The sequence below is a fragment of the Bicyclus anynana genome, chromosome Z (genome assembly GCF_947172395.1).
Source record: "Bicyclus anynana chromosome Z, ilBicAnyn1.1, whole genome shotgun sequence".
NCBI classification, from domain to species: domain Eukaryota; kingdom Metazoa; phylum Arthropoda; class Insecta; order Lepidoptera; family Nymphalidae; genus Bicyclus; species Bicyclus anynana.
This window is the reverse complement of record NC_069110.1, coordinates 17,306,237-17,316,427: the sequence shown is the minus strand read 5'-3', so window position 1 is coordinate 17,316,427 and position 10,191 is coordinate 17,306,237. Positions and strand designations below refer to the sequence as shown.

Genomic DNA, 10,191 nt, shown 5'->3' with positions numbered 1-10,191 from the left:
GCGTGTGTGAAGTCCGCCAAACCGTATTAGGCCAGCGTGGTGGTCTATTGGCCTTACCCCTCTCATTCTGAGAGGAGACTTGAGCTCAGCAGTGAGACGTATATGGGTTGATATGACCTCATCCTTTCGGGTTGCAGAGAGCCGCTAGATGCTGCTTGAGATGGTTGTGCTTGGAAGTTCATTTTGATGACGTTGTGACTCCGTGCCTCAGAGAGCACGTCATTGTCGCCGAACCATTCTCATTAACAAATATGAAGTGCTCATAACAAAATCAGAACTATTCGAAGTCGCTTACCCTTAACTGATGTATATTTCTTTACTGATGTATATTTTGATCTTGTTCCTATTTTACCCTTCTACCTCAGAACAGCAAGACACCGTGAACAGTGGTATTGTCATCCATGCGACCCGCACCAGACCATCCAGGTCATGGTCATTAACAAATATGAAGTGGTCATAACAAAATCAGAACTATTCGAAATAGCTTACCCTTACTGATGTATATTTTGATCTTGTTCCTATTTCACTCTTCTACCTCAGAACAGCAAGACACCGTGAACGGTGGTATCGACATCCATGCGTCTCGCTCCAGACGATTCTGTTTATCTAATCCGAACAGCAGCTCTAGCCACGTTACAAATTGATTTTCTTTCTACAACCGCTAACGCGATCTGATTGCTAAGTTGGTCACTGACCTATCGATAACGAAGGTCATTCCCATACATTTTATGGTTTTCGAAGCGTTTGCGATAGCAAAAAAAGAAACGATTTGTAACATCAGTTAAGTGTGAGCACACCGAAGGTTCCGTAAAAATTCGTGGTAGATTTCGTAGGTTAAATAAAAAAGACTTCAAATATTTAGATAAATACTTAAAATATATATATATTTTTTTTTAATAGCTAAAGCTAAAAAACTGAGTTTTACTCGGACGTTGTCACGTCTGATAATAGTTAGTATAACAACTAAATGTTTTCTAGTTCTAATTATCGTGCACATCGAAATATACAAACCTCTGAATACGTTGAGGAAAACTCAAGTGAAATGGCGTTATCTACAATAGTTTTGAATGAACCAATTACTACGATAACACTTCTATAATAATATAGAAATTTAACTAATAACATAATTACACTATTACGTCTGTGGATGGTTATTATGAAATTTGATAAGGTTATTTGTCTTAATAGTCACATGAGGAAGGAAGGATAGCGGCGCTTCGGGGAAACCCATTCATTCGCTACAGGCACCGGACGCTGACAATCCAGCGTTCGGTGTCTGTAGGCGTAAGTGCTTGAGTAATGGTAGGCGTCCACTGATCCGCATCGTACGGATCGCATTAAACGGATTTTATCCAACGCCTACTATAATAGAAAAATCGTGGTGGTTTCGATAGCAAGTTCAAATAGATTTACGATTTTATATGTTCTGAATTAGCTCTAGTCTGGTACAACTCTACCGGAAAAGATACCACCAAGCGATTCGCATTCCGGTACGATGCTGCGTAGAATCCGTCATTGGGTAGAATAAGCTTGTATCTCTTTAAAATAAGCCCACTGCTAGGCTATTCTGTAACGAAAAGTTTCGAATACACCTCTATGTCTCTCTGTTTAACACGATGCTATAGAATGAGAAAGATAGCGGTAAATTCGAGATATACAAAACGTCGTAAGAGAATAGCCGTGCTGTAACTGCAAACTTAATATAGTGAGATTTCTACTCACTTACCTTGTTAAAAAAATATTCACAAGTAAAATGAGTATTTTTTTTGTATAACATTTTCCAATGTTAGGGAGTTTGATCACTAAAATATTTCCATAAGTTTGAAAGAGGTCTTGAGTTCGATTCCTAGTTTGAGTCGGTTTACAATTTTATATTTTACCTTGAGGACGCCCGCGACATCGTCCGCGTGGAATTCAGTTAAGTTTCAGGGAACCACGGATTTTTCCAGGATGAAAGTTCCCAATGTGTTAATCCAGAGTAAAATATATTTCCATTCCAAATTTCAGCCAAATCGCTCCAGTAGTACCGGCGTTAAAGAGTAACAAAGATCCAAATAAACATCCATTCAATAAATATCAAACTTTCGCGTTTTTATTATTAGTCCATCCATAGTAGCATCGTCCGTTGTTAATTACAAGCCTAACATATTTCAGTTTTAAATATAATTATGAAGATGTAATAATAAACTGTAACCATTTCTTAAATATTTACTGTTAAATATGAACTTAAAAGAAAAGTACTGTTAGTAATAGATACAATCGGAAAATTTATTATAAAACATGTGTAAATATAACTTATGCAGAGCAAAACAACAATCTATTATTAATATTCTTATCATAAAAACCCCACTATGCAAGTAGTGTTAAGAAAAAATTACGTCCATACTTAAAGTTAAGTATGTCGATCTTTACTTCCAAATATACATACATGTTACATGACTGTTTGTGTGTTTACTTCTCTACCCATGCATACCACTTTCAACTTAATTAAACAACAAATTAGCGCCGGGTTGCATACAAAAAAACTTTGAAGTCCCTCAAATTGATATGCTTATTTTAGTTATTTAATACCTAATTTTACCATAGAACATATCCTTTTGTTTCTTTTTTAAATCTAGATAGTTCTCGTTCTTAGACGGTGTGACCTTGGGTTTCATCCATCCTTCCCTATTTTGTTCAGCCACATTTATGAAATAAGCCTGTCTTGAAGCAGATTGCTTGAAATCCTCGCCTTTGAAGAACCTGTCCACTGCATCATAAACAACGCGAAGGAGGAAGAATAAAAAGAAATCAACTAGTGAGATCACAGTGAAGCCCAACATTAAACTCAGCAGTCCACCAAATGCAGCTGAAACAAACAAACATTAGATCCAATTATTTTATTTAATTATTGACCCAGCTTTGCTTACTTATGAATGGAAAATTTTCTAAAAATTAAACAGGTATACAGGTTTCTATACGATGTTCTTCCTTCACCGTTTGAAACGCGTGTTATATAATTTCTTAAATTGCTTACAGCTGAAAAGTTGAATCGAGGAGGTTGAATATCCACTCGGATATCACAGCTCCAAATAACGGCTATAAATTGAAATCCTATGCACATGCTCTATGCCAAATTTCACGAAAATCGTTGATCTTGTTTCCGAGATTGAGAATAAATCTAAATACAAGAATTTCTCGTTTAAGGTATACGATTTAAATATTTTTTTTAAATAATTAAATATGTTATTTGATTATTTTTAAAAGAATGGATTCCCATAACTTTCAAATAACTGTGATCAATAATATTCTTTCCAATTTCCCCGCGTATATCCTGTTTCCGCAGAAATATCGAGAAAAACCGGACAAGTGCGAGTCGAACTCGCCGACCGAGGATTCCATACGTATAGTTTCTCAATTGCGTACTCATCAAAGAATCCAAGAGTATAATATTACTCGTATATTTGAAAGTTTAAATTCAAAAAAGAATAAAAACAGACTTGTAGAATGTGAAATACAATATTTATGGCTAGACTAGAAAATATTACCAACATTGAATAAAGAAATCGTATAAATACTTTGAAGATATTCCTAGACAGTGCACGTAGAAACCGACGTAGTTTTAGATACCGAATACTCGATTAAAAGTTATATCAAACCCATGATATAAGGAGATAAGGAATTAGATCCGAGTTCAAAATACTTACGGAAGGAATACGTTTTAAAGAAATAAATTTTAAGATTTATTTTTATTTGTAGAGACTTTATCGGTTTGGACGATGGATATTACGGAAAAGAGCCGGCATGAAAATCAGGCTTTCCCAAAAAAGGTTTCATGTATGTAATCAACAAAATCACTTGTTTTTTAGTGACTGGAGTTAGTATCCAGTAACTCTAGGTTATGTCTAAGGCATAACCTAGTGTTACTAAAATGTGTTTTAATATTTATTATTATTATTTAGTTTTTCTTTTATTTGATAAGCTTGGCTGCGCTTGTATTGTATTTTATGGCTGCAATAACGCTGTAAGCGATGATGCAGCCTATGGTAAAACACGCTTGCCTAGAAGATTAAGTTAAGTTTTCTTCTTTATGCTATTGTTTTAAAATTGTATACTATTTTATAAATTTTAAAATTAGGTAATAATTAATTTTGACATTTAATCCTTCCTATAAATTTGACATATTATTATAATTAGTTTAGTGTTGACATATAATTATATAAATGTTATGTGCGCCTATTGTTTATATGCATATCAGAACTCTTTAATATGTGTTATCTTATGTTTTAACGTTTAATATGTGTATTGTTGGCGTGCTTTATATAAATAAATAAAAAATAAATAAATAAATAAAAATAAATAAAGATGCGTAAAATTTAAAATTCGTTATTGCAAGTAGGCTAGCACTTTTGAAAAATCGAATTTGACTACTTGTAAGAATACCACCGGTTCGGCAGGTTCTGCTGAGAAGATCCGGCAATAAATATCAATACATATAGCCGTGACAGTCGAGTGGATATGACCTCTGCTTCCGATTCCGGAGGGTATGGTTCGAATCCGGCTTGGGGCATGCACCTCCAACTTTTCAGTTGTGTGCATTTAAAAAAAAAATCTGCCTCTCCGTATTGGGCCAGCGTGGTGGACTATTGGCCTAACCACTCTCATTCTGAGAGGAGACTCGAGCTCAGCAGTGAGCCGTATATGGGTTGATAACGACGAAGATTATTAATTCTACTTCTTGGGTGAAGGAAACCTGACCCAACTGATTTAAAATATTTTTGTAATTAATTGTATTTGTATAATAATCATGGCGTGTAATATTATGAATGATGGCACTCTAGACATCTGTCGAGCGTGTCATCGTCCTGGGGAGTCCATCAGGCATATTGTGTCCGGGTGTTCTCACCTTGCTAACGGCGAATACTTGCACAGACATAATCAAGTAGCCAAGATAATCCACCAACAGCTTGCTCTTCAGAATGGCCTTATCGATTCTGAGATGCCTTACTATAGGTACGACCCAGCGTCAGTGAGTGAAAATATTGTATATTTTATATGTATAACATTGTTAAAAATTAAAAAAAAAATATGGTGTAATATTGTTTAAACTTAAGCATTGGCAGGTCTACTGATTTAGGATCTTCGGGAGTTATCGAAGAACTACTATAAACTCATATAGGTATAATATCTTAAAAGGATATTCCATTATAATAATAATAAATAATAATTAGTGATAAGATTAAATGATTAATACGAAATGCGTACATGCCCCTCACGTTTACTGATTCACGATATCCCTTGAAGGTGAACTTTATCATCGCATCTGATGTGATAGTGTTTGAGCATAAAGCTTAGAGGACTAATTAATGTTTTATCGTCATCGACACAGCAAGTTATGTAGATATATGAAACGTAATAAACAAATAGGTAAATTAGTAGATATACCTATTGAGATAATACACACATCTCACATTGAACCAGCGTGGTGAACTATTGGCCTAACCCCTCATCGAGACTCGAGCTCATCAGTGAGCCAAATATGGGTTGATAATGTTGATGGTGATGACACATCTCACACATCACATCTAGCCCTCAAAGTAAACGAATCTTGTCTTATGGGTCCTTAGATCATCATTATCGACCGATAAACTACCCACCACAGAGGGCTAGGCCTTTCTCACCACGTTGTTACCACGACCCTCAGCCCCCATTCGCACGAGAATTTTTTTTACCCGACGCGGTTAAAAAAGCGTTCAAATATAGTATGAAGTTAAATAAATTTCTATTTCCAACGCTAAAATTGAAAATGCAACTACTCATAAAAAGCGTTGTTTTAAAAACGTTGTCGTGTGAACATATACCTACTTGGGAATGCATTCGTTGTATTTAAACACATATATAACGTTCGTTAAAAAAAAATCGTGTGAATGACGGCTAAAAGCAAGCATCCAACAGTACTACTAGTACTATATGTTGCCAGTGATGACACACGGAACCGAGACTTGGTCGCTGAGTATCACCCTCGTAAGGTAGCTCAGAGTCACGCGTATCTTTGCATGATCAAAACTAAAATGAGAAGATCTGCAAAAGAACCAATCTTACCAACATAGCTCAACGAAGCGAGAAACTGTAGTGGCAATTAGGTCACATAGTACGAAGAGCTCATGGACGTTGGAGCCTAAGGCAATGGAATAGTGACGCCACACTGGAAAGCACAGTGTTGCAATTGCTTACATGACGCCTATGTCCAATACAAGTATGACTTTCATCGACTGTTAATGTAGAACAATATTTCATAAAAATTGACAATGATATTAAATACAGTTAGATATGTTACTAGCGCATGAAAAATGAGGAGCTCAAAAGAGGAAATTTATACACAACTCAATGTTAGTTGGGGTCAACAACGAACGTTTTTTAAACAAATAAATAATAGGGTAGGGTAGGGCTAGGGTAGGAGTAGAGTTGGGTCCGACATAACCTCCTCGCCTCCCCGTGGCGCGGAGGTATCCATGAGGATTTCCCCACGAAAAAAAAAAAAAAAAAAAAAAAAAAAGGAGTAGAGTTGGGTAGGGGTAGTTGAAAGTTTACATCGAGTTTCACGCGGACGAAGTCGCGGGCGTCCGCTAGTATAGTATAAAATCGTCATTGCAAAGTGCTCTATGTTCGGCTACTTATCCAATAATATCTTGAGACCACTCACCTAATACGTTCTGCCAATTAAGGTAAGCATCCCGACGGTATCTGGTCGCCACGAGATCATTGAAGAACACATTCACCACGGAGCGATTTATCAGATCTATGTCTTTACTGAAAGAAATATTGGAACCATCAGCGTCATAACTAGTCACTTCATCGTTATCAACCCATATTCTCACTGTTGAGCTCGAGTCTCCTCTCAGAATGAGAGGGGTTAGGCCAATCCACCACGCTGGCCCAATGCGGATTGGCAAACTTCACACACGCAGGTTTCCTCCCGATGTTTTTCTTCACCGTTTGAGACACGTGATATTTAATTTCTTAAAATGCACACTACTGGAAAGTTGGAGGTGCATGCCCCGGACCGGGTTCGGACCCGTACCCTCCGGAATCGGAGGCATGGGTCATATCCACTGGGCTATCACGGCTAAATAAGACTATTACTGACTTACAGAAATGAAATGCAACAACATTAAATTATTACAACTTATGATCTTCGATCGACTTGAGGATGCTCCGGTTTCGGGGTGATATATATTTACATAATAATATTATTTTGACGACCTCCGTGGCGCAGTTGTTTGTATGTGCGTTGGATTTACAAGACGGAGATCCTGGGTTCGATCCCCGGCTAGGCTGATTGAGGTTTTATTAATTGGTCCAGGTCTGACTAGTGGGAGGCTTCGGCCGGGACTAGTTGCCACCCTACAGGCAAAGGCGTATGGCCAATCGATTAAGTGCTCCGGTATTGTCGTGTAGAAACCGAGCGGGGTGTGGATTTTCATCCTCCTCCTACAAGTTAGCCCGCTTCCATCTTATATTGCATCATCACTTACCATCAGGTGAGACTATCAAGGGCTAGCTTGTAAATAATTAAAAAAAAAAGCAATGTCCTCCGCCACGACTATCTGTCTTTGTGTTCGCGATGAACTCGAAAACATTTGTACGGATTTTTTATGTTTTTATCAGTAATAGATAAGGTGATTCATTTGGAAGGTTTAGTTAGGTCATTGGTCAAGGTTTTATGTAAATTAGTTAAAATGTGACTATAATTGTGTCCGAAAAATTCAAGACGCCTGGGAGTTTTTATCAAAAACGCTGCCAAAAAAATTTTATCTCAAAGGAATTACCTTTGAGATAAAAATAAATACCTAACATTTACCTGGCATATGGCAGGTGAAGCGGGCGTCTGATATTTAAATATACTTTATTAATTTAAACCTTTATTTGGCTACCACAATACTTCATGAGCAGAAATACGACTTAAGGAACAATAATAAAGCAAATTACATAAGACAAAAGGCGTGCTTATAGCCTTTAACGGGTCATCACAATTGAATGTCGGAATTTAAAAGGTATTAATTCGCGTTTATGTTGTCAAACAATGCATTTCTGCCTGGTGGAAAATGCTTTTCATGTGGACTGCATCTGAGAACTCCTATCGATTCGCTTTATAAAGAGAGGTATGGGGCTTACTGAGCTTAGTATGTTTTTTTTTCAATTTTCTAATTAAGGTTTATTGCGATACCTATAATTGCGATCTCAAATAAAAATTCATTCATTTCAAGTAACCTTAACCTTCATTCACACGTGAGTTGTTTTAACGGATTTTAGAAAAGCGTTCAAATATATACACAGAGGTACAATTATCCGCCCACTTTACTTACTTTGACGCGAGTATATTAACGCGAGAGTATATAGTATGAAGTTAAAAGAAGGTCTATTTTCAACGTCCAAAATTTCAAATGCAACACCGCAAGAAAAAAGCGTCGTATTTTATGCCGTCTCCACATTAGTGCCGTGAATTCACGCGCGAATTCTCGCTATGAATTCACGGCACAAGTACATGCCCTCCACATTCACGGGATACTGACAATCATTTGATCCCCGCCGCGAAATGGACATAGAATCTGCTGCAGCAATAACATTGTTTGCTGTGAATGTGAATGCGTGAACGCTGCGCGAAGGAGGTGTGAAACCTTTGTCGTGGGACAAAATACTGTGATCAGTCTGACTATGACTACTTTGATCAGTCTGACTATGACTACGACTGGGAACTGTCGCGAACGTGCGTAAACCCCGCGAAAACCGTCCACATTCGCGTTCGCGCCTGTTCACAGAGCTTTACGGCACTAATGTGGAGCCGGCATTAGCGCTGTCGTGTGAACATATACTTGCGAATGCATTTGTTGTATTCGAACGCTTTTTAACGTCCTTTAAAAAAACTCTCGTGCGAATAAGGGCTTAGTTTACAAGTGCAGCACTTTTAAAATTTCACCACTAGGTAGAAGCAGGTAGAAGGCATATACTCACTAAAATTCTATTCCTGAGAGCGGTACCCGATTGGATATAGTCCCCAAACCAACTTGTAGCGGATACGAAAAATGTTCACACTCAGGCAGACATTCTATATCATTTTCTATTTTGTCGACGCTCTCTGTTATGTTATTATATGTTAAGCCTTGAATATATGTCATATCTGAAACATAATAACAAAATTAATCTAACTAATCATCATTGACAACCCATGTTCGGCTCACTGTTGAGCACGAGTCTTCTCTCATAGTGAGAGGGGTTAGACATACTTCACACACGTAGAGAATTAAAACAATTCTCAGCTATGCAGGTTTCCTCACGATGTTTTTCCTTCACCGTCACTTGATATTTAATTTCTCAATGTGTACGTAACTGAAAAGTTAGAGATGCATGTCCCGGACCGAATTCGGACATACGCCCTCCGAATCGAAGGTCGAGGAAATATCCACTGAGCTATTACGTTACGTAATAACTGAGCTTTTCTTTGTTCTAAGAAATTGTTAGTAAAAACTCTCAGCCAGTAGTTGGGAAATTGGTGATGTTACAATCCCGTGCTTACAGTGGTCGTTAAAAGATTAAACATTGTCAACCTAAGCCGTGCCTCGTTGGTCCAGTGGTTAGCCTGTATGGTTTTGAAACCCGAGGTCCTGGGTTCGAGTATTCGGAATATGAGATATTGAGTTTTCTTTCTTCTAAGGAATTAACAACTAAAATTCTCAGACTGGAGTTGGGAAGTTAATGGTGTTACACCCCCGTGCCTCGAAGAGCACGTTCAGCTGTCGGTCCCAGTCTTTATCGCAGGGTAGGGTAGGGGTAGGGTAGGGGTAGTTAATGGTATACATCGAATTTTACGCGGACAAAGTCGCAGGCGTCCGCTAGTATCTATACTAATATTATAAAGAGGTAAAGTTTGTAAGTTTGTAAGTTTGTCACATTTTTTAAATGGGGTAATCTTCGGAACTACTGGTCCGATTTCAAAAATTCTTTCACCAGTAGAATGCTACATTATTGGGGAGTGCTATAGGCTATATTTTATATTAGTATGATATATATTCGCCGAGTTAACACAGTTTTTGTCATACAGGTCGGACCGAAATCCTCTTAAGCAGACTTATTCGCATGCGCTGCCTTAACCATTGTGTAAAATTGAAATTAATGTATGGAGGCTTTATGTATCTTTAAAATTTCTACAAAAAA

The 10,191-nt window shown here is 37.5% G+C and overlaps 1 protein-coding gene across 2 annotated transcripts in view; it reads right to left on the bottom strand.

Moving 5' to 3' along the window:
• Positions 1-1,979: 1,979 nt before the first annotated feature.
• Positions 1,980-10,191, bottom strand: part of LOC112053532 (sodium channel protein Nach-like) — a 32,344-nt gene continuing 24,132 nt past the window's right edge. The window contains exons 10-12 of one of the 2 annotated variants that reach the window (XM_024092979.2): positions 8,992-9,157; positions 6,683-6,789; positions 1,980-2,848 (exon numbers count right to left, since the gene is read on the bottom strand). In XM_024092979.2, coding sequence (XP_023948747.2) covers positions 2,565-2,848; positions 6,683-6,789; positions 8,992-9,157 — 557 coding nt within the window. In that variant the 3' untranslated portion in view covers positions 1,980-2,564. The remainder of the gene's footprint in view (positions 2,849-6,682; positions 6,790-8,991; positions 9,158-10,191) is intronic. The other variant, XM_052890733.1, reaches the window with a different exon arrangement.